Source organism: Gekko japonicus, unplaced genomic scaffold (assembly GCF_001447785.1).
Source record: "Gekko japonicus isolate JY-2015 unplaced genomic scaffold, Gekko_japonicus_V1.1 scaffold484, whole genome shotgun sequence".
Taxonomy (NCBI): domain Eukaryota; kingdom Metazoa; phylum Chordata; class Lepidosauria; order Squamata; family Gekkonidae; genus Gekko; species Gekko japonicus.
In genome coordinates, this window is record NW_015168059.1 from 992,655 (window position 1) to 1,017,083 (window position 24,429).

The window sequence follows — 24,429 nt, forward strand, 5'->3', positions numbered from 1 at the left end:
TGTGGTGAAAAAGAAGAAAAAAATGAATCCATATAATCAACAGGCTCTTAAAACCCCTGGTTTATTAACAATAAGTTAAACAAAGTAAAACTCTTAAATAACATCAGAGGTTCCTGCCCCCTGCATACATATTACATATTCATTAAGAAAAATGTACTTACAAATCATTAGGAAAAAAGTAATTGCCAAACTATATATTAAAATATTCTTCATTATGAGGGGCAGCCACTTGCCAGACCTCATCTTTGTTGTTGTTGTTCCAAAGCAGGCCCATAGCTACGATGGGGCATTTTGGGGCTCTGCCCCCTCAAATGTGAGGCATGCCCCCAGACAGCCGCTGCCCCTCCTCCCTCTCCCTCCCATGACATTAAAAGGGCCCTCCATGTGGCCTGCCAATCAGCTGAACGGCCCTTTGAAACTTGCAGGAAGGGGAAGGAGGGGGCAGCTGCACACCTTCCCTGGATTCCAAGCAGTGGTTTTGCCCCTTGGAGCTCAGGTGTGGGCAGCCCCTGGTTGAAAAACACAATTTAAAGGGAACCGTTTCAATTTTTTTCCAGGCAAGGACTGCCTGCACCTCAGGTGTCTTACACGACCTCCCACCAGCTGCCCAGGAGGGCCAACGAAGAGGGCACAGAGGCCAAAACCCTCCTCTGATGTCACCTCCTGGCACGTGGGCTTCAGAGGTTGACTGCCTCTGAATATGGAGGCTTCCTTAACTCTACGCCATGGATGTATCTGTGTCAGCTACAACTGTTACGCTAGATCCAGTAATTTCAAGAATGGTCCTCTTAGCAACAGCAATTGCTTCACTAACGGTTTTGCTGGAACTAGAAAAGGAGCGCATGATCAGTCCCGGGTAACCTTCCCCCCTTTCTGACGCCCTCAAACTTTTTTCCGTGTTTGGAGATCATAAGGGCTGGTGGCCATTCGTTATTTTAAAGAAGAAAAAATATTTTAGACACAAAAAAAATCAAAATGTGGTAAAAGCTGAACGGAGAAAGTTAAGTGCACTCGAGAAATGCAGACACCAACATTTCAAAACAATTTAGCACTTAGATCTCACTCTATTCGATACAAAGGGACTTCAGCAGGCTTACCTTTCTCCATTAGCCCGTTAACAGCTGACTTTTAAATCTCTCAAAAACTATTGACATATTATAATACCTATCCCTGTGAATAATAATACCATGTAAAGTACATCAGCTGGCAAACACTCAATATTTAAATGTTAAATATAACACAGTAGTTTGTTCCCAATGGAGAATTTTTGTATCATCCATGGAGATAATTTCTGTTCAGACAAACTGGGATGAACATTAACAAATGACCCCGTGAGAAGTCTGAAAAGCTACCCCCGAGAGAGGCTAAGATCAACTCCAAGGCCAGACTGGGCGTTTCAATGCACTGCATTGTAGTTAGGCTCAGTATTCACTAGTTCGGGGTTCCACGCTCTGGTTCCACGCTCCAGGTCCCTGCTGGGAAGGAAATGCTGCTTTCACTTAGGAGGGTAGTAGCTTTTGAAGTGCACTCCGTTCATGTGGGATTCGATCCAAGGGAGGTATCTGGTGACCCTGGTGTAGACGCCGGGCTTCCTTTCCTTGGCACAGCCATCTCCCCAGCTGACAATGCCGTAGAGCACCATCCTGTTGTTGGACTCACAGACCAGAGGGCCCCCAGAATCACCCTGATACGGCAAAACCAAGAATGACAGTTACACTCTCCTATGTAGCTATGAATGCGTTCTAGCACCAGTCAGAGACTGGACATGGGATTTATACTCCGCGCTTTACTCAGGGCCTCAGAGTGATCTCCCTTCCCCTCCCCACAACAGACACAACAGAGAGCTCTCTTGAGGACTGCTTTGGAGAGAACAGCTCTGAGACAACTTGTGACTGGCCCAAGGTCACACCAGCAGCTGCATGTGGAGGAGTGGGGAATCAAACCCGGTTCTCCCAGATTAGAGTCCACTGCTCTTAACCAGGACACCAAACTGGCTGCAACCTGAGGGCTCTTTCTACCACCACCCATGAGAAGCTTGGGGTGGAGGAGAGCCCGGCCCTGAAGACCCCAGCTATATGTGCCTTAGGAATATGCCATTCACGTGGCGGTTGCGTTTGCCCAGGAGACAGAAAAAGTGCAGAAAAGGGCAACTCGAATGATCAAAGGGTTGGAACACTTTCCCTATGAGGAAAGGTTAAAGTGCTTGGGGCTCTTTAGCTTGGAGATAAGACGACTGAGGGGTGACATGATTGAGGTTTATAAGATTATGCATGGGAAAGAGCAGGTAGAGAAAGAGGTACTTTTCTCCCTTTCTCACAATACAAGAACTCGTGGGCACTCCATGAAACCGCTGAGCGGTCGGGTTAGAACGGATAAAAGGAAGTCCTTCTTCACCCAAAGAGTGATGAACACATGGAATTCACTGCCACAGGAGGTGGTGGCGGCTACAAGCATGGACAGCTTCAAAAGGGAATTAGATAAGCATATGGAGCAGAGGTCCATCAGTGGCCCCTATTAGCCACAAGGTATAGATAGGGACTCTGGGGCAAGAGATGCTCTGTCTTCTTGGTGGTTGAGGGGGGGGAAGAGTGGAAGGGGTTCTGGTGTCCTGGCCCCACTGGTGGACCTCCAGGTAGTTTTGGTATTTCTGGCCACTGTGGGATACAGAGTGTTGGACTGGATGGGCCTTTGGCCTGATCCAACATTGGCGTCTCTTATGTTCTTATGTTAAGAGCAGAGGTCCATCAGTGGTTATTACCCAGAAGGTATAGATAAGAACTCTCAGACTGGGGCAAGGGATGCTCTGTCTTCTTGGTGCTTGGGGGGGGGGGTCAACAGTGGGAGGGCTTCCAATGTCCTGGCCCCACTGGTGGACCTCCTGATGGCACCTGGTATTTCTGGCCACTGTGTGACACAGAGTGTTGGACTGGAGGGGCCTTTGGCCTGATCCAACATTGGCGTCTCTTATGTTCTTAACTTAGAAGTGACTCCTCAGCCCGACTTACTTGGCATGCATCCGTCTTCCAGCGTGGGTCTCCAGCACAGAACATGTTGCCGTTCAGACCGCGATTGTGATAGTATTCATCCCGGCACACAGACTGGGATATCAGATTCACATTGGTAGATTTCAGAATTCTTGCATACATAATATCACCTGCAGGCAACAGACATGGCATCCGATTAGGAGGACTTTCCCCAGGGAAGTCTAATGCGATCAGCTTTCCCGATAGCAAAGCCCATGGATGACTTTCAAGGCTTGGGGGGTCTTGCTGTGGGTTTATTTAAAATATCTACACCGTAGTCCCTGGGGCCAATATTATGCTTTCAGGAGCGAAGTTTTCAGACAAATCATACAAGCCAAGTTTTCAAAATGTAGACACTTGTTTGTTGCCGGCACAGGTCCCCGAGGAGCCAATCCTGGCCCAGCGACTGGACTTTAGCAATGCTGGGCACCACTCAGACGTACCATGCAAGAAAGGAAAGAGAGTTCACTTACTGCTGTTCGCTTTCCCGTAGCCAGAAACTTCGCACCGGAAATTGTCATTCAGTACTAGGTTTTCAGGCGGCAAACAAACGGTTTTGATAGAGTTCGACTCTTCTGCACACTGTCCTGAAGACGATCTGATCTTCAGAAGGGCTAAAGCAGGAGCAAGGAGTTGATTTTATCAATACAACCTTCAGCCACCGACTTTGATTAAAAGCAAAGATGTCTAAGTTTATAGGTACTTCCCATTGCTCCTCTAGATCATTTAGCTTTCACATCTTACCAGGGCGTTTTTTTCTGGAAAAAGAGGAGCCGAAACTCTCAAGAGGAAAATGAAGTTTTCAATCTGTATACTAACAACTCATGAACTTTTAAACATTTTTAAAAGAATTTTGTTGAAGAGGTTCTGGAACTACATCCCGGCTCGTTTCCCCAGGAAAAAAGCCCCGCATATTACTGTTGTGTTCATACAAACACAATTGTTCTTTGATGCTTGTGACACTTGCTTCTTACTTCTCTCTCGCTTTGCTGTTACTCTCCCCCCCCCCCCAAAGCCTGGGAAAGAATGCACTGTGCCACTGGGCATTAGGTATGTGCATTCGGTTCGTCCGAACCGAATGCACCCCCGAAAATGGCCCATTCTGACCCCTTTCAGGCTGCTGCAGGCCGATTCAGGCTTGCCCCCGAATTTCGGCAGCAATTCGGCCCCATTAGATCCTATGGGCCATTGAACATAGGGTATATTCTGGGGGCTGGAGGGGAGGGGGTTTGAGGGAGAGGCTCCAAATTCACAGGGTAGCTGCTGGAGCCTCTCCCCAAGATACCAACCAAGTTTGAAGAACATTGGGCCAGAGGGTCCAATTCTACAGGCCCCCAAACAGGTTGCCCCTATCCCCTCCATTGTTCTCTATGGTGGGAAAAAGTAACTTTTCCCCCCACCATAGAGAACAATGAAGGAGATAGGGGCAACCTGCTTGAGGGCCCGTAGAATTGGACCCCCTGGTCCAATGCTCTTGATTGGTGTCTTGGGGAGAGGCTCCAGAAGCTACCCTGCGAGTTTGGAGTCTCTCCCTCAAGCCCCCTCTCCTCAAGTCCCCAGAATATACCCTATGTTTTCGCCATTGACTTCAATGGCCCATAGGATATAATGGGGCTGAAATTGACATTCGGCTGGCGGAAAGACTCTTGAATAGGCTGGTACTGATGAAACTGACATGCCGGAGTCTTACCGCCAGCCGAAATTGATTCTGCCCGATTCGGCGGAATCCGAATGGGCCAATTTTTTTTTTTTTTGCACACCCCTGCTGGGCACATAGGAAACGTGTAATTAAACTGGAACTTCTTCAGTGGTCTCCTATAGAACTCTTTCTGCTTAAACATGGCCCTGTTTCTACAAAAAACATGTGAAATATGCCAGTGACTGGAAAGGAAACTTGGGGCATCACCTTACCAATGTCATTGTCAAGATTTTGAGATTCTTCTGAAAATCCCTCATGCGGGACAACACTTTCAACCTCAAATCTTTGTTCATTCGCTTCATCAGTGGTCAGCGAGGTCTTTCCAAGAACGACTGTGAACTGGGATGGGTCGGGACTCCTGAAGAGAGCAAAAGGCACACAGCCCTGAATTTCAGCAAGATTTCTAAAGCAGTATTTTCATGAAACAGTTTCCCACGGCCCTTCCGTCACTTTTACTTTGTTCTCTGATTTATGGAATAGTTTGTGTTGCTTCACCATTATAAAATATACATCATTTTATATATATTATACTGGTCAATATTTTTATTAAACAAATAATACTTGTTAGTTGTTGTAGATTTTCTGGGCTGTGTGGCCGTGGTCTTGGCATTGTGGGAGCGGACGTTTCGCCAGCAGCTGTGACTGGCATTTATTTTTAAACTCCTTTCCTGTTGAAATTGTGTTTATGTTTATGAATTTCAATGGCTTCCCTGTGTCACCTGACATGGTAATTGGATGTGTTGTCCAACCTTTTAGTGGCTTGGAATAAGATACTGTGTCCTCTTTGAGTTAGGCTATGTTCCGCCATGGCTGATTTTTCAGGTTGGCCAAGTCTTTCATGTTCAACAGGAAAGAAGCGAGTTTAAAAATAAATAGGGCATGGTTTCTTGTCCTGAAAAACACAAAATGTTCTACATCTTACAATAGCACTACAGATAAGATTAGAATTTCAACAGCCAGCCCATATGCAAAAGAACCTCCTCAGGAAAGCTCCTCCATTAGCATGTCACAGCCTGGGAAACTCAGCCCTACCCCCACCTTCCTGAGTAGATATAAAGTATCTGCCTACCATTTTTCTTCTTCTCACCTTGACACAGAGAGCACTCCATCTTTCTGTGTTATACCTCTGAGGATGCCAGTCAGTTGCTGGTGAAGTGTCAGGTCCTACAATGCCAAGACCACGGCCATACAGCCCGGAAAACCTACAACAACTAATGAACTCCAGCCGTGAAAGCCTTCGACAAAATAATATTTGGCATTTATATAGTGCTTTCAGCACTTCGCACACAAATCAACTTGTAGTCCTTACAATAGTCCCGCATAGCGGGTGAACTGTGCAGTGGTTAGGGTGTTGACTCTGACTGGGGAGATCACGGATTCAAATCTCCTGTCTGTCAAGAAGCTGACTGGGTGCCCTTGAGTCACTGGGAGACCTCAGACAGTTGTTGTGGAAATAAAATGGAGGACAAGAGAACCAGGTATGTTCTTTGTGAGCTCCCCAGTGGGAGGGCAGTGTCAGGTTCCTTAGCCAGGTCACACCACACACAAGGCTTTATAAGAAGATAAGTGCTTTATCAGTAGTCCATTACTAAAGAACGAGTATACAGCTTGTGTCAGGAATGACCTACAATATGATGAACCCCTGTCTTATAGTGTAATCAAACTCCCCCCCCCCCCAAAGAGCTAAAGCCAATGAGTATATTTCGTGCGCGTGGGCTGCAAGAAGCAAGCAAGTGGCTGAGCGCCTAAGCCGTTAACTTTCCCAGGCAAGTTAATTTGCAGCTGGAGAACGACAACAAGGTCAGGCCAGAGATAGCAGCCAGAAGCTAGACAGGGAAGAGCTGGGAACGAGGAGGAGGCGGTGCACCCCTCCACATTCCGGTTCTATGACAGGACTACCTGACAGGCAGGGCCCAAGAGTAACAGGAGAAATGTCAGTATTATTGTCCTCATATTGCTGAGCTTTGGGATGCCGAGGCTGTGAGACTGAGGGCCTCGTGAAGCCCAACTTGTGAGTTTGTGGCTGGCATTTTGGGACCTGCGACCGCCCAGATCACGGTGTGTTTTCATAGCTGCTGGCCTCCTTGAGTCTGGTTAGCAGAGGTGGGGGTGGGGGGTGGGGTTTGGATCCGGCCTCCTCCAAGGACCCTTCCTCCCACTTAAGGAGACTCCCTCCCGCTCCAGTGGCCCTTCCCCTGATGGGAGGCATTTTGCCTTCTGCCTCAAGCAGATTTCAGGAGCAGCAGCAGATTAAGTTTTCTAAACAAATAACATTTGAGAACCACTGGGTTAGACTGATTAAGAACCTTCCTGTTGATTTGATTTGATTTGAAAGGCGCCCTTAACATAGCAGCAATTTTGTTTTAAGAAATCCTGACAGTTTTAACGCAAGTATTTCCCCCCCAAACCCCACAGTGGGCACAATCATCTTAGAAGAGGCACCCCCCCTTCTTTCTCATCTTCTAGAACGGGGAAGAAGAAGAAGAAGAGATTGGATTTATACGCCACCCTTCACTACCCAAGGGAGTCTCAGAGCAGCTTACAATCTCCTTTCCCTTCCCCTCCCCACAACAGACACCCTGAGAGGTAGGCGGGGCTGAGAGAGCTCTGATGAGAGAACGGCTCTTTTTCAAGAACAGCTCTTCTCAGAGCTACGGCTTGCCCAAGGTCATCCAGCCAGGTGCAAGTGGAGGAGGAGTGGGGAATCGAACCCGGTTCTCCCAGATTAGAGTCCGCACACTTAACCATGACACCAAACTGGCACACTTAACCACTACACCAAACTGGGGGTCCTCAGCGTGGAGTGTGTGGGCACCTGCCAAGTGGTTTTTGAAAGTGGTGGGTGCCAGGTGGGCTTTTGCCCAGCGAGGCTTCTGACTGGCTGTGCAGATTTGTCAAAAAAAAAAGTTGCTTTAGTAGCCGCTTGGCCACCCCAGCACAAGGATCTAAAGGTCAGCTGCAGCCAGGGCCGGCTCTATCACTAGGCCAGCTAGTATCTGGCCTAGAGCGCACTGGCCCTCAGGGGCGCCAAACTGTGCCCTGCCCCCCCCGCAAGCCGTCGGCGCCAGCAGTCAAGATGGAGCCAGGCCGGGGCTTCAAGGGGGCGGCCCTGACGCGCCTAGCCACCGGCACGTCAGGTAGCAGCTGGTGATTTGCTGGGCAAGCCGAACTGCCCGGCCGGTGATGCCGACTGCCCTGCAGCCCGCTCGGTGAGTGGCCTCGCGCTCCCCAAGGGCGAGAGAGATGCGGGAGAGGAGAGGGGCGCTGGCGGGGGTCTCCTGGGAGGGTTGGCTCCAGCCGCGCTCAGCTGCTGCGCTGCCCGGGAGCGTCGCCTTTTGTGCGCCAGCTTAGCTGGCGGGGGGAGGTGACAAAGAGTCGCGGAGGAGAGGAGGCGCCAGCCAGGAGCTTGGCGGCAACTCTGGGCCAGAAGCGGCGGAGACAAATGGGGAAGGGTGGATATTTTTGAGGGGGAAACAGGGATTTCGCTCGGTAGCGCGGCGGACAGCTCCCCCCATCCCTGCCAGCGCGCGTGGCGCACCTCCTCCAAAACGAAGAGTTTTTTTGGGACCAACCAAACGCCCCCCCCCAAAGTTCTCCGTCTGAGTTCAGGGTCCACTGCCTGACTCCCGCGGAAGCGTGTGCGGGCTTCTGCACGGCAGCTTGTGGAGTTGGGGGGGTGCGTGTGCCTCTCTTCCTCCCTCCCTCCGGTGGAGGGGCTTCGCTTCCCCTTTCTTCGGGTCCCCCCAAAGCTCTGCCCCGAACCTGGGCGCTGCACGTGATGAATCGAGGCCTCTCTCGCTCTCTCCCCAGGCACGGGAGCGGCGCTTTCCTTCAGGCTGGGCTTGGGTGACGACGAGCAGCAGGAGAAGAAGCCCAAGAGCCGTGTGTGCGTGTGTGGGGGGAGACAAGGGTGTAGACTTTCCAATTTCGGGGGGGGGGGCGGTCAGGGGTTGAGACATTTCCTGCCGGGCGCACGAATTTCCGACTTGGAAGGACAGACCCTCCCCTCCTCTCTCTGTCCGCAAAATGTGTGTGTTTTTCTGCAGCTCCCGAAAGCAGTGTTCCCTCTAACCTGAGTGAGTGTGTGCTGGCTCACAGTTTTTTAGCCTCCAGCTCACACATTTTTGTCTCGACTCAGGAAGGGACGGCTCCAGAGCAAACTGATTTATGTGGCGGCAGAGGGGGGCGGGGACTCATCGGGATCCTTTTCTCCAGGTCCCGCCTGGAGGTTGGCAACCCCCGTAATTGGTGGACGAACGGGCGGGGGGGGCGCCAGAAGGTAGCCCCGCCTAGGGCACAAAAACGCCTGGAGCCGGCCCTGGCTGCAGCCGCCATTTTGTAGCTGGTCCCACCTCCTGCAGCTGCCATTTTTGTAGAAGCCATTTGGTGGCTGTGCCCACCACACTGAGCCCGAATTCCAAAGGGCCCTGCAGGCTGAAAAATGTTGGTGGGACCCCTGTTCTAGAAGGCGCCTGTTCCTACACATACATGCAGCCAGCTAAAAAAAAAGTAAAAGCTAAAGGTAAAGGTTCCCTTGCTCGAAAGCCAGTCGAGTTCGACTCTAGGGTTGCGGTGCTCATCTCCATTTCAAAGCCGAAGAGCCAGCGCTGTCCAAAGACGTTTCCGTGGTCATGTGGCCGGCATGACTAAACACCAAGGTGCACAGAACGCTGTTACCTTCCCTCCAAAGTGGTACCTATTTATCTACTTGCAATGTCTTGCTTTCGAACTGCTAGGCTGGCAGGAGCTGGAACTAGGGAGCTCCCTCCGTCATGCGGTACCCGGTTCTCGAACTGCTGAACTACTGACCTTCCACAGTCTGCAGTTCAGCGTCTTAACCACTTGAGCCACCGCAGCTCCAAAAAGAAAGTAAGCATATTTTTATTCCTTAGGAAAGATCGAGTTATTCATACTCTTTTTATCCATATGTAAATGCTACTGGAAAAATCATGTATTTAATTTATTCAGATTCCTTTATAGCTATGCCTTTATTGCTATGGATCGGGGCAGTTCCCGAGGGAGGAAAAGCTGCCATTCTAAACAAACATTTGTACGTTTTCAACCATTCAAGTCAAGAAAAAGTTGTATTTATGCCAAAAGCAACTGATAACAACATGAAAAGTGACTTATCCCAGACCTTCCTGAGGCACACTTTCAGAGGGGAGCCATGTTGGGCTTTGACTCTAGAAAGCTGTAGCATTTCTGTTTCTCTTTCCCACCTGCTGACTCCACCGCTCCTCTCCACAGTCGGCTCACCAGAGTTTCAAAGACAAAGGAAATCACCCCACAACTCGGAGACCCTTTCCTCGGCAAGTCATGTGCCGTGGCCAGGGTTACGCTGCAGGCAGTGATGCACACACAAGGAAAACGCACAGGCCTGTTTCAGCCACATGTGCTGTGCATCCCAATTATTATCACTTACTCCGGTGCCGCATGACGGAGTGAGCTCCCATCTCTAGTTCCAGCTCCTGCCAACCTAGCAGTTCGAAAGCAAGACATTGCAAGTAGATAAATAGGTACCGCTTCGGTGGGAAGGTCACAGCGTTCTGTGCACTGTGGTGTTTAGTCATGCCGGCCACATGACCATGGAAACGTCTTCGGACAACGCTGGCTCTTCGGCTGTGAAACGGAGATGAGCACCGCAACCCTAGAGTCGGACTCGACTGGCTTTCGAGCAAGGGAACCTTTTACTCCGGTGCAGTTCCAAGTTTGTTTTTTTTAAAAAAGCCCTGCTCTGGATGTTGACCAAAAGTTGAGAAAATGGACACATCCGAAGTGGTGTGAAAGAGATGCTTACCTTCCCTTGAAACAGTGAGCCGCCGTAGCAACCCAGCAAGGATCAATGAGCGTTCCGCCGCATAAAAACCTTTGTGCGGAATTTCTCTTCATGTACTGGAAGATGGTGGCTATCCAGGGCTGAGATTCGATTTCTGCCTTCTGCCCACCCACAATCTTGAAGTACTTGCTAAAGCTCCTCTGGCCACACGTGGCTCCTGGTGGGGGGAAAGGGAAGACGTTCAGGTGGAGGGGCTGTTTCCAGAACTAGGCAAGAAAGACCCTGCTCTGGTCGCTTCACAATCCCAAAAACACTTCTAGGTTCACAGCAGTAGGAAGAGCCCCGTACCCCAAACCCTCTTCAGTTGTGGCTGACCCTCGTGGACTTCTAAGCTAAACCCGAGGGCTGAGGCTCATCCGACACACTCAGGAAATCACTTCCTGGACTGTACCTCTTGGGGTCCTCTGCTTTGTAAATGGTAAATTTGTACATTGGACAATTATGCTTCTTCACTCAAAGATGAGGTCCTTTTATGGAACAGGATAAAGCCGGGCAAAAATGTAAAATCAGGCATACTGACATGACTATAGACATACATTTAATACCAGGAAACCCAAGGTTCTTTTAAACACGGTTATTACAGCTGTATAGATTTTCTCTATATAAATGTTTTGTGATGTTTCTACTCACAAAAATGAGGCTTAGGCTAAATTCGTTGCGCCTAAAATACTGCCTGGCTGTAGACCAAGTATTCTGATACCATGCAGGAGTCCCCAGCCTTTCTGAGCCCACTGGCACCTTTTGAATTGGTGGGGGGGGCAGCCACAAAATCGGTGCTGTAAGAGGCAGAGCCGGCCATGCGACGGCCGCCACGCCCCACCTTCAGACAGTGAAGATCCTTGAGCTGCGGTGGCTGGAGCCACGTTTTTAAAAATCCGCACAGCCCATCGGATCCCCAGTGGCCAATTGGAAGGCTTGCTGGGCAGAAGCCCCCCCTCCCCCCAACCCCCTTTCTACAAACACTGAGTGGGGGCACCAGGAGAGGTGTTGCGATGGCACCCGTGGGTACCGTGCTGGGAATCCCTAACAAAACGGATATTCAGAAGGGGACCACCTCATTGGGCACAGACCAAAAACACCGTCTGGGAAGGACAGGGAGAGGGCCGCGGCTGTGTGGCCCGCAGAAGGTCCCGGGCTCAATCCCTGGCCGCATCTCTGGCTGAAAGGACAAGGCAGCAGGTGCCGTGGAAGACCTCCGCCTGAGACCACGGAGAGCTGCTGCCAGTCTGAGCAGATTATATGAACTCTGATGGGCCCGTGTGTGTGTGTGTGTCTGATTCAGCAGGGTGTGTTGAGGGGTTCACATGAACCATGCCATGTGATTAGCAGCACTACTTTGCAGTCAGGACATACATTGCAAATAAAGTGCATGTACATTCGTTTCCCTTGCGCGGCTAGATCACAGGACTGTGTCGTTCTTGGAACAGATTTTGGATTTCTTTAGTCCTGCCTTGAGTTTGAGATTCATAATATCTGCCACTTGAAGAAGTAAGACATCACTTACGTTTGTGACAGTCTGCTATGTCACAGAAGGTGGAAAAGGTTCGGTACCCCCTCCTAACGTAACACCACGGTTTATCCCGGCCATCTGGATTTCTGTAAAACAGTAAAGCGATGTTTGTACGGATCCTTGCTAGTACTAGAACCCACCGACAGAGGGCTGTCAAGTTCCTTTCATCAACAACAGAACATCATCGAAGATGCTTAGGCCATCCACCAGTTCAGTAACAATTCTTGTTACGTACAACCAAACGCCTCGCAGAAACACAGGCGAAGGAGAACAGGACTCCAGCAGTATTTTTAATAGCTGTCGAACAGACGGACTTCAGCAGGTGCCTCAGCCCACATTCTGTCTCTTGCACAATTTTTAAAAGTATAGATGCCCCATCCCTAAGTTGTCCCGTGGTGCCAAGTGGCAGCATGATGGTAAAACCATAAGAACCACAAAGATCTGGAGAATTCCTAGAGAATCACGATGTGACTTCTGGGTACAACTGGAAGTGACATCATGACACGGAGGGACGTTGGTCCTTGTCCCCCTATTTTTGCTCCTGGGTGTCGGGTGTTACAAGTCAAAACACTTCAGTATTTACAGGGTTAATGATGTTTGTTAAGTCACATGTTTGTTTGTAACCAATCTTGGCCCAACTTTTAGCTGACCCCTATACACCAGAGTGGTCACAAGCCATAGTGAAAAAGGTGGGTACCCTAGGTATTGATCTGGAACCCCTCTATAACTGTGGTGAGGTAGCAATCTTGCAGGTGGTTAGGAGGAGAATTTGGGATATAGAGGCGCAGACCATTAATGCCGGTAGTCTTGGAGTTTGTTCTCCCTATTCATTACCCCTCCTCCCCTTGCATACCTCCATGCTACTACCGTATATCGCTAATCTGACAATCCCAGTTTTTGGGAGGGTTTTTATGCTTGCAAGGTTCAACCTTTTCCCCTCAGTAGTGGTCTCCGGTAGATACAGGGGTGTTCCGTACAAGGATAGACTTTGTAACTGCAATCTTGGGGAACCTGATTCTATCACCCATATTCTCTTTCGTTGTCCTAAATATTTCGCTATGCGCAATGTTTTGATCCGCCTGCTTCTCCCTTTGCAGAGAGATTTTCTGGATAGGGATTTAAATTTCTTTCTAGCAGACAAGAGTCCAGCAATAACACTATCTGTCGCTGAATTTTTGACTTATGTATGGAAGTCAAGAGTAGTACTTTGTAAATCTTGTAAACCATGTTAGGATTGCTTTGTATTTTGAGATATTGGGAATATTGGTTGACGTTGTTTTAGTACTACCCCTTAAGTTTTTCCTTTGTTCTGGTTTATCTGTGTTATGCCAATAGAGGTTTTCTGTTCTGTCTGTAACCAATCTGTTTAGACAATAGAATGCCTGGGAACTTTGGAGCTAGTTTGCTAGTCTGATTGGAAACCAAGGTGTCAAGCATTTAGCATATTGGTTTTCTCCTCCTGTTCTTTGTTCTGACCAGAGAAGGAGACACCATTAGGCTCTTCCCGTTTTACCTTTAGCTTTAAGGATGTAGACATATTAGCTCTTTGTTATTTTTCATATCCTGTGTACCTTTTTCCCATGTTAGGTTTATAGTAAACTTTTATATTAATAATACACGCCATGGACTCAGTCTCTTAATACTCTGCTGACTTACTCAAAAGAAATCCCAACATTGGGACAAAAAGCCCTGGTGGGGTTTGAAGCCTGGGCGTGGAAGTTTGGCCACTGCCCCCGGACAAATGGCAACCCTGTTTGTCCCCATCAGTATCCTAAAAGCAGAGGTCATTTCGGGGGGGATCGCAGTGCCCCCGGGTATGGGGGGCGGGGCACATGACGAAGCCCCGCCCCCTGCTTCCGGCCGCCCTGCTTCCGGCCCTCATTCAGCCAGGAGGAGGCAGGAGAAGAGGGAGGGTATTCAGCAGTGGAGCTGCAAGGCCAGCAGCGGCGTCCGAGACCGTTGGGGGCGGGGTGTGTGGCCTTATGACACACTCCCTGTGATGTCAGGGGGTGTGGCCTTATGACACACTTCCGGTGATGTCAGGGGGTGTGGCATATGCTAATGAGTTATGCTAATGAGTTCCCCTAGCTCTTTTTCTACGAAACGACCCCTGCCTAAAAGCACTAAATTATGTCCTTAGTAACCTCTGTGAGAGTGGAAGGGACGAGTCCCCTTGTGATTCTGAGAGTGACCCATGAGACGGCCTTGGAAGAGCCAGCCAGCTGTCCTCCGGACTGCCCTTCTCAGCTAAGGTCCTCGGAGAAGGGGAGAGGCTGCTGGGACCCATGCCGCTCAAGGCACCCCAGAGGAACTACCAGCACAGTCACACAGCCAGCCGTCTGTTTTGATCCGGTACCTGCAGTAGTTGTGCTTGCCTAGCCCGAGCTCCATGGCGCCTTCCATGCCACTGTTGTACGGCCACCTCTTCAGCAGAGGGGAGTCCCAGTTCAGGCACCGCTCGTTCAGGTCGTTCACCGACTTGGTCCCTCTGTAGTCCTCCCCATTGCCCGTGTAACACTGACTTTCGGCATCTGAGGACAAAGGTGAAGGCCACAGTCAGTCCCGGTTGACAACTGTGAATTTGGCTGCTTCCGCAAGGATATTTTGTTCTACGTTATCCCCCAACCATGATGGTGTGAAAGGTTTCCACTTAACATTGTCATGGGGTCATCCACCTTCTGGGGTTCCCCATGGCTTCATTGCATCTTTCCCCCAGTCCTGCTTTGGTACGAACTTTCCAGACAGATCATACTCAGAGGGGGTTTGCGATCCATGGGGTTGGGAACATGCACATTCCTGCATCTCCCTGCTCACATCCAACATCATTTGCTTCCCTTCCCCTGCCACCAGCAGGTGGCTGCTGCTTCTTCTTTTTTTAAAAAAACCCGGTAGCAACTCTATTGCTTTAGGGGCGGGGGGGGGGATAACAGTAGGCAAACCTGCTTGGAACGGCCCCCTTGAACTCAGAGAGGCTTCTGCTTAAGTAGATTTGCATTGGGTCATATCCTGGCATTGGATCGCAATTAACTTTTTTTAAAATGTTTTTTTTATTTTTTTCAATTTTTAACAATTCTAACACTTCAAACAGTGAACAATTTATCTTCCAATTACATTCACATCCTGTAAATAGTTCCTGAGTATGTACAACGTTATAACATGTTCAAAGAATTACAATACATTACTCATCACACTTCCGAATATGTTTTCAGTAGAAAGATAACAGACTTGGCGTAAACTTAATAGTAACATTAGGAAGCAATCTGAACTATTGGAGCGGTAAGAAAGAGAAGAAAGAAAAGGAAACTTCTATTATCAACTTACAATAACAATTACTTCATATCATTCGACCATTTGGAAGATTTAATGTGAAATATTAGAGCTAGTGGAGAAGAAATAAGTAAATAAGAATGAGATTTTGCGGAACTAGTCATTACATTAATCTTATATCCATTTGTGGTATTGAGACCACAACTTTTGAAATGGCATTACTGGACCAGGTAGCCCACATCAGCGCATAAAACCAGTATGCCAAGAAGAATGCTAGTTCCGAGCAGTCGGGTGAAATGTAAATGGTTGACAAGCACCATACCTATTTCGCAGTGGTCTCCACTGTACCCTGGGGGACACAGGCAGCGTTTGACTCGAGAAAAGAGCTGATAGGAGATGCACGTTCCTCCATGTAAGCACTTGCAGTCTGGAAACAGAGGACACAAACGCACTGTTACATAGCACAACCGTGTACAGCTGCGTGCTCTGCCCCCAAATGTATGGCCCCGTCTCCTAAGGGGCAGGGAGGGGTTGGGACCAGGGAAGCCTTGGGGGAGGATGGGGTGTCGAACCCGCCTCCCTGGGCACCTCTCCCCACCCGATTTCCCACCAGGTCTGTCATGAGCAGTGTTCACGCTAAGCTGAGTTTGTGTGAGCTAGCTCATCGTTTTTTAGCCTCTGGCTCACAGATTTTTGTCTCAGCTCAGGAAGGAGGACTCCAGAGCAGACTAATTGATGCAGGAGCCAAATCACTCGCTCACAACTTTAATGCCAGTGGCTCATATGGTAGAACTTTTGTTAACAAGACTCTACAGCTAAGAGGGAACATTGGTCATGAGTCCTGTAGGTGGGCGGGGGGGGGGGGGCAGTGCCTTGTGCAGCGGCTGCTGGGGAAGCCTCCTTCCCCCTCCCATTTGTCCTTGCTCCAGAGTTGCCTTCTCTGTCCCTAACCTGCTTTTTGTTAAAAGGAGGGATCCTTGTAGTTGTTGCACGTATTCGTCGGGTGACGTGGCCGTCGTTCGCCCTGACCAGGATGGTCCAGGCTGGCCTGATGGGATTTAAAGCCAAGCAGGGCCGGCCTTGGTTAGTCCTTGGATGGGAGACGGCCAAGGACCTCCCGGGTTGCTACGCAGGGCAAGGCGAGGGCCAACCGCCTCTGGAAGTCTCTCGGAAGTCTCCGAGAGGGCCCTTCTGTTGGGTGTTACAACACTTCAGTATTGACAGGGTTAATGCTGTTTGTTAAGTCACATGTTTGTTTGTAACCAATCTGTTTAGACAATAGGATGCCCGGGAACTTTGGAGCTAATTTGCTACTCTGATTGGAAACCAAGGTGTCAAGTATTTTAGCATATTGGTTTCTCCTCCTGTTCTTTGTTCTGACTAGAGAAGGAGACGCCATTCCGGCTCTTCCCGTTTTACCCTTTAGATGTAAGGATGTAGGCGTATAAGCTCTTTGTTATTTTCATATCCTGTGTACCTTTTTCCAATGTTAGGTTTATAGTAAACCTTTTATATTTTAAAACACACCATGGACTCAGTCTCTTAATACTCTGCTGACTTACTCAAAAGGAATCCTAACACCTTCCCACCACCGTAGCTTTTGCTCAAGCAACAACTGAGTCCAGGTAGCAACAGAAGGCGTTCCTGTACCTTGGTGTCCGTATTTAGTTTTGCTCGCCTGCTTATGCGGCTTCTCCCAACGCCGAGCCTAAGAGAGAACAAGAACAGGTGCCCGTTATGCTAAAGGAATCCGACGGGGTGGGATGGTCAGTGTACATACAACAGGTTACGAAAAACGTCCTGGCTGCGTTTGCCTTACAACAGGCGTTTGCCTTACAACAGGCCGATCGTTGTTTCCATTCTGCAAGTCGGGGAAATGACCCACGGGACCTTGAGGGGGAGTCGTCCAGGGAGAGGACGGGGTGAGCTGCAAGATGATGTCCAGCCTGAATCCAACCCCCCCCCCCCCGTCAACTGGACCGCAACGTGACAGAACAGGAGTCTTCAAGACCCTGCTGCAGTCTTTAGGCTGTGAGTACGACTGCGTCAAAAGGGCGAGGATTACAATTATTCTGCATTCTAAATCAGAACTTTCCCCTCTTTGGGATCAAAGGGATGGCATCGGATCGACGGCGCATGGCATCCAAGAGCCAGGGTCCCCAGCCCCACTTCGCCGGTGTCCGTATAGGGTGGCATTTGAGGGTGGTGTGGTGTCACCGCTGGCTGAGACGCCAGGCTGCCTCCCCTAGACTCTACACCATGCTTGGGTAAGTTCCGAGAGTGTCACTGCGTGGAGGCCATTTTGTCCCCCCTGCTCCTCAGTCCCCTGGGGAGAGGAAACTAGGGCCAAGGGCTGCTCATTCCCCACCCCCAGGGGAAACGGGAGGCCCGCTAAGTGTGTGGCTGCAAAGCACAGCTGAGCTCATCTGCAGATGCTAGCCACGGCATCCATCTTCATGGTCATTTAGACGTTGTGGTGGTCCTGGTGGAGAAGGAAGCCCTGGCAGCGGTTGGCTGCACTGCCCGAATGTCAGGGCAAACACACCAGTCTCTGACGTGCACATGGAGCAGCCCCCCCCCCCCCCCCCAAAGGAGAGGGCCCGAGCCTGGAAAGGCAGCAAGCGGTGTGTGTGTGTGTGTGTGTGTGTGTGTGTAGAATGGGGAGAATTAGGGAAGGGGGCTGAACTGGGGGAACAGTTGAGGTCAAGGGGGCTGAAGAGGATAAAGGCAGTGAGAGAAGTCTGACGGGGCAAATGGGAGAGAGCGAAAGGGAGGCCGAAGCCCACGGGTTTCTGGGTGCAAGTTTAGATTCACATTTATTTTTAAGGAGATAAGGACAGAGGGTGCCAAAATGGGCTTGGTCCCCTGACGAAAAGAGGAAGCTTGGAACTTCTGGTCAAAAATGGAAACAAGTACAAACATGGAAGTAATGCTTGGGAGCCTGTGCGGGTTGCGTCACTTACGGATGCCAGGTCTGCGAGGAGGAGAGCGCTCAGCAGTATGGAGGTGACGAAGAGCCACTTCATGGTGTTGGGAAAGAGGTTCCGATTTTCACGGGACTGGCCGTTCACGTCTCCGCTTCCTCTTTCTGTGATTTCTGAAAGCAAAAGAGTGACTTCAGCCGGCGTGTCACTTGGGGTGTTTTGCTGGTGGTTTCTTTTTTCCCCCAGTCCCTTGAATCTCCTCACAGTTTGGGGGAGGGAGGCGAAGCTGCTTTACTCTCCCGCCTCCGTCCTGAACTTCAACAGGAACCAGATGTGGGACTTCAGCCTGGGAGACCCACCCACAGGGGTCTGCGTGCAGCCTCTCCTGGGAGAGGCCAAGGCCCCCCCCTGTCCCCTCCCCCCCACCGTCACCACCTGGTCTGTGGCAGGATCCTACCCCCAAGGAGAGAATATCCACCACGGGGCTGGGCTTGCCACAAAGTGGAGGGTGGTCTGCCGGAGGCAGGATTGTCTGCAGGGACTGTCACCTCTGGCAGAAAAAGATTTCTGTTGCATTAATAAAACTTGTTAGACCAACAACGGTGATAGGATCATATACATGTCCGTATTATCTTGCCTAAAACTGCTGCCTGTTGGCAATTACGATTGGGGGAAAACATACACGCACGAAGGAGGGGTTGTTTCCCTGCCCATAAGAAGGAATCTTGCTGTTTGTAAAATTTCCTCCAGAATTCTGGTATTTTGTAAGTAAGAATGGTGCACTTTTTGCCTGTGTTCCAGCAGCCCTCCCCTGGGTCTGAGTTCTAAACGGCTTCCCCTCCACTCCACCAAGGGCGGAGCCTCCCGGAAGCACCAGGAGTTTTCCTCTGCAGGAGAGGCCAGGAATGGAGGGTTAAGTGCCAAGACCAGGGATACGACTGAACTCCGTGGATGCTCTTGAGCTGACAGGGGTCTGAAAGGGTCCCAGGGCTCTCTGTGGACGGTCCTTCCCCCAGGGTGTGGGTTTTGGAGTGTGGGGTCAGACAAGAGGACAGCAGAGTCCTCAGAGAGGCTGAAGAGACCCTTTAGAGGCCCCGTAAGGATCTTCTAAGAGACCCTCCTGGCCACTTTCCCCACTGGCAAATGGTTTCCCCTGCGGCTGGCAGTTGAGGATTTGGCACTCGGGTTTCAAAGTGTCCATGCAAAACTGACGGAAGTCATCCTTTGAGGCCTGGGGGGGTTCTTCAGTCTCTGCGTGAAGCAACACAGACCTGTGTTTCAGGAAGGTGTTGGGACACAAACCGGCACATCCGGTGCCTGTTGCCAAATTAGGCAACCGACAGTCTTGATTCAGGCAGGATTCGGTGGGAGTATCAGAGATGGCTCACGAGACAACTATCAGTTTCAGCACACCTGCGACTTGGTTTTTTTGGCATAGTCAGGTAAAGAGGAAAATGAGAGCATAGAAGAATGAACACAAACGGGCCTGTTATCTCTGCAGCGCTTTGTCGTCCCTTTAAAATAATTGTTTTATTTCCATTCTATATCCACAAGGAAACAGAGTTAGTCCTGAAAATCCACAAGTAACACCCAGACACAGGCCCATAGCTAACGCGGGGCCTGCCCCCCTAGCATTTCTTCTGGGCCCCCTCTCTCCCGGGCCAGTCCGAAATTGAATTAATGTGATTCACTTTGATTTAATTAGCTGACCCCCCCCCAGGCCCCCTCCTCCCAAAATCCCTAGCTATGGGGCTGCCCAGACATCTGCTATAACAAACCACTACATTTCTAGGAAGAACTTTCCACACACGTTATCATATGTCTCTATCTGTTCACATTTAAATCTCAGTCGATATGTCAGTCTAACCACCCTTGAGAAGCCTCTGAGTTTGTGCAAAGTCTCTCATCTTCGAGGGCTTCCTCCCATAGTTGGCAAATGCTAATCACGCAGCAGGAAATGCCCATAATGCAAAATCTTTTCATTTCCCCAGAATTTCTTTTGTCCTTCCCGTCGCCCAAGCCTCGACCTCCTCCTCACAGGCGGGTCAGAAGCCTCCAGTGGCGGGGCCTCAGCCACTGCACACCCCCTCCAGGCAATGATCACTGACACCGCTGGGGGGGGGAGACATATTTCATTTGGGTGATCATAGTAACTCAGACGGCAATTAAGTTGGAAAGAAAAAAGAGATGGGGGGTGCATTAGCCTCAGTTACCCGCCCAGCAAGTTATTTATTGCCATTTACCCCTTTAAAAAAAACCCACCATGACACATGAGCAGATGCCTACGGGATTTAAAAAGAAAACAATCTCAGTGGCTCTCTCGGAGGCTGAGCTCAACAGCCCCTGGCCTGGAGGTAAGCAGCAGCTGTCTCTGCTGCAGATCGGGGGGGGGGGGGGGGGGAAAAAATTAGCTGAATTAGTCTGTTGCAGCAGCCTAGGTAAAAGGTAAAGGTTCCCCTTGCTCGAAAAGTCAGTCGAGTCCGACTCTAGGGTTGCGGTGCTCATCTCTGTTTCAAAGCCGAAGAGCCAGCGCTGTCCGAAGACGTTTCCGTGGTCATGTGGCCGGCAGGACTAAACACCAAGGCGCATGGAACGCTGTTCCCTTCCCACCGAAGCGGTACCTATTTATCTACTTGCAATGTCTTGCTTTTGAACTGCTAGGTTGGCAGGAGAGCAGCAGCCTTCCCCCCCAAAAAAAGACTCCTCTGGCTCCTGAGAGACTCACCCATTTACTGTCTTTGAAGCTTGGCAGGGAGCCCACTTTTGGTTGGATGCATGAAATGGATTCTCATTCAGCAAAATCGATACTGAGTGGGCGGCGGGGGGGGGATGCACACTGTGGATTAAAAGGTGCTGACATGCAGGACGCCTGGCGGGTGACCCCTGAGACGCAGCCCTTCGCTTTCCCTCTGCCTGTTCCCACGCTGACCTTTTCACTCCCAATAAGGCCTTCCTAAAGCAGTGTTGGCATCGGTCTGTCTTGTGCGCGGCCGGCCTGCCACATGCGTGGGAAAGAAGCGGGGGCACACTGACAGCTGTCCGTGGACGGTGGTCCCGTGGTTTCCCAGCCATCTGTGCCACACCGATTTTCTCCTCTCAGCTCCTCAGTCCCGGTGGAGCTCCGAAATGCTGCCCTGGAACGTTTCCCGGAAGCACCAGCCTGGCACCTGATCCTGCCCGCAGTGCAGAGGGATGCAGGCGGGGGCTGAGAGCTGTACGTAAGGGCAGATCAGCCCCCCCCCCCACGGCAAGGCACGAATTGCAGCTAAGCCAAAAACCACAGTTACAGCCTAGTGGAAGTTAAACGGCAGATCCTTCATGCCAGGCTGGGGCTACTTAAGGCCCCGGACGGGGCTTTTTTGCCTGTCTGTGAACAGAAGCTGCAAAAAGCTGAAGGGGAGGCACGGCACACTCTCAGGAGCCCGGCCTCTTAGGTCCTTTGCCCGCGGCTGACGGCTGACGTTCCAGAAGGCACAGCCTGTCTGCTCGGAATCCAATGAAGGCTGATCAAAGGCTGCTGCACCAAAAAAGACAAAACTACCAGCAACTGCATTTCGCTTGGATAGAAACGGAGACGCGAGAACGCCGTCGGGACTGTCCGTGTTTCAACCCCAGCCAACTCCCAACTCTCTCCCCCCCCCCCACAATTGCATGGCTACTTACAGAAACCTTGAAAGAAACCTCAGTTAAATAAAGAAACCTCAGAAAGAAACCTCAGGAGGTGGCAGATCAGATGCTCCTTCGCTGGACGTTTCCAAGCGGAGGCTGGACGACCCTCTTTCGGGTATGCTGCAGGCAATGCTCCCTCTAAGCTGTGGAGTCTTGTGAGCAAAAATTCTACTTTATGAGCAACCAGCATTGAGGCTCTGAGCAAGTGATTTGGCTCCTGCAAAAGTGAGTTTGCTCTGGAGCCCTCATTCCTGAGCTCAGACAAAAATGTGCGAGCCGGAGGCTAAAATACTGTGAGCCAGCTCACGCTAACTCAGCTTAGAGGGAACATTGGAGCCTGTAGGTATGTCGGGCTCTCTTTTGGCTCTGCTCCTGCAGAGTGCAGGGGGTTCGACTAGATGACCTGCAAGGTCCCCTTCCAACTCTCACATTCTATGATACATCTGTGAGCATTAAAAACAAGCCAAACTGCACAGCTACTTAATGGTAAAGGTTCCCTTGCTCGGAAGCCAGTCGAGTCCGACTCTGGGGTTGCGGTGCTCCTCTCCGTTTCCAAGCCGAAGAGCCAGCGCTGTCCAAAGACGTTTCCGTGGTCATGTGGCCGGCATGACTAGACGCCGAGGCGCACGGAACGCTGTTCCCTTCCCACCGAAGTGGTACCTATTGATCTACTTGCAATGTCTTGCTAGGTTGGCAGGATGCCCAGCTACTTACAGAAACCTTAAAAGAAGCCTCGAATGGTTGCAGTCGTGAACATTAGAATGGGATCCCAGTGCCCTGCAGAGCGACGATCATTTGCAACGGCAAACAAACGAGGGATTAAAAAGAAAGGAAAGAAAGGAAGGGAGCGGTGCCTGGGAAGGGCTGGATGTGCGGTCCTGTCGCCCGCTGCTCTCCGGGGCCGCGTTTAAGGCAGCCCGCAAAGTCCCCGGGGCCGGTCCCGGAGCGCGTCTTTGTCTAGAGCCGGCTCTCCTCTTTGGCAGCCAGACCTCTTTGCAAAGAGAGGAGGACGGCGGCGGCGGCGGCGGCTGCGGACAGGGAGGCATCCCCGGGGCTGCTGCAGCCGCCTGGGAGTGGGAAGGACGCTTGGCTCCCCCCTCCGGGCATGCGGCGGCGGCGGCGGGTCCAGACTTCTCCGGGGGGGAGGAGGAGGAGGAGGAGGAGGGCTTCATTTGCCCCCCAGGGAGACTCACCCCAGCGGTGCCGGATTCCGCTCCGCGCCGACTCTTGCGCGCTCCACGCCGCGGGCCCGGGCTGCTCTGCTGGGTGGCGGCAGGGCAGGGCGGCCTCCCCCCTATAAACCCTCCCGCCGAGCGCCGATTGGGCCGCTCCCGCCGGCGGGGCATTCCAGCCCCGTGACACGGCCCAGGCTGCCTGGCTGGAGCCCAGCGCCCAGAGCCCGCCGCCGCAGCTGCCACCACCCTTTGCAGGCAGAAGTCCCTCCGGGCTAGGGGATTTTTGGGGAGGGGGCCGGGTGGGGGCCGCCGGCTAATAAAATCAAAGTTAATTGAGTTAAAGGTACATTGATTAGTGGGACTCCTTCCCCTAAGGCACCACTGCACCCCTGCCAGGTTCCAGGGCAAGTGGAGGGGGGGAATGAATGACCAAGGCACTCATAGCGTTCAGTTTTCTGGCAGGCAAGTCAGAGGCTGTGTTCCCTCTAAGCTGAGTTAGTGTGAGCCAGCTCACAGATTTTTAGCCTCCAGCTCACACATTTTTGTCTTCGCTCAGAAAGGATGGCTCCAGAGCAAAGTAATTTATGCTGCAGCCAGATCACCTGCTCATAGTTTTAATGCCAGGAGCTCACAAAGTAGAATTTTTGCTCACAAGACTCCGCAGCTTAGAGGCAACATTGGTCAGAGGTGGTGAGTTGAGGCACTTTGGGGCCATCCTGGGAGGGAGGGGCCCAGAAGAAATGCTAGGGGGCCGGGCCCCGTCGCCCCACTTTAGCTACGAGCCTGCCAGGGAGGAGGCGGGGCGGGATTCCACCATGCTCGTGCTGTGCGCTTCCCCTGGACAAGGGGGGGGGGCCACAACCAATGCTCCCTCTAAGCTCTGGAGTCTTGTGAGCACAACTTCTCCCTTGTGAGCGACTGGCATTAAAGGGGTGAGCGAGCCATTGGGCTGCTGCATACATAGTTTGCTCTGGAGCCCTCCTTCCTGAGCCAGGACAAAAATGGGTGAGCCAAAGGCTAAAAAACGGTGAGCTGGCTCACACTCAGCTTAGAGGGAACACTGGCTCACAACCAATGCTTCCTCTAAGCCAGTGATGGCGAACCTTTTAGAGGCCGAGTGCCCAAACTGCGACTCAAAACCCACTTATTGATCGCAAAGTGCCAACATGGCAATTTAACCTGAATACGGAGGTTTCACTTTAGAAAAAGCAACCCATCCATTAACTTAAGATGATCCAAACAAAGTAAGGAAAGCAATCCCAAATGCTTTCATTTACTTAAAATTATTTGGCAGAGAATTCGACACTTTAATGATGGTCTGGGCCT

At 51.0% G+C, this 24,429-nt stretch overlaps 1 protein-coding gene across 1 annotated transcript; it reads right to left on the bottom strand.

Annotated features, from left to right (window-relative positions):
• Positions 1-379: 379 nt before the first annotated feature.
• Positions 380-23,187, bottom strand: PLAU (plasminogen activator, urokinase). Its single transcript, XM_015414523.1, has 11 exons — positions 23,122-23,187; positions 18,299-18,432; positions 16,986-17,043; positions 15,658-15,762; positions 14,425-14,599; positions 12,063-12,154; positions 10,520-10,715; positions 4,935-5,080; positions 3,497-3,637; positions 3,006-3,154; positions 380-1,684 (listed from the first exon to the last, which is right to left on the bottom strand). The coding sequence occupies exons 2-11, from the start codon at positions 18,359-18,361 to the stop codon at positions 1,496-1,498; spliced, it is 1,314 nt and encodes a 437-aa protein (XP_015270009.1). The 5' UTR covers positions 18,362-18,432; positions 23,122-23,187; the 3' UTR covers positions 380-1,495.
• Positions 23,188-24,429: the final 1,242 nt, after the last annotated feature.

Coding starts and splice junctions, on each gene's coding strand:
- PLAU (XM_015414523.1), bottom strand. CDS start 18,361: ATGAAGTGGCTCTTCGTCACCTCCATACTGCTGAGCGCTCTCCTCCTC. Junction 3,155..3,496: donor CTACGGGAAAGCGAACAGCA/GTAAGTGAACTC, acceptor TGTTGCCTGCAG/GTGATATTATGTATGCAAGA. Junction 1,685..3,005: donor GGAAGACGGATGCATGCCAA/GTAAGTCGGGCT, acceptor TTGCCGTATCAG/GGTGATTCTGGGGGCCCTCT.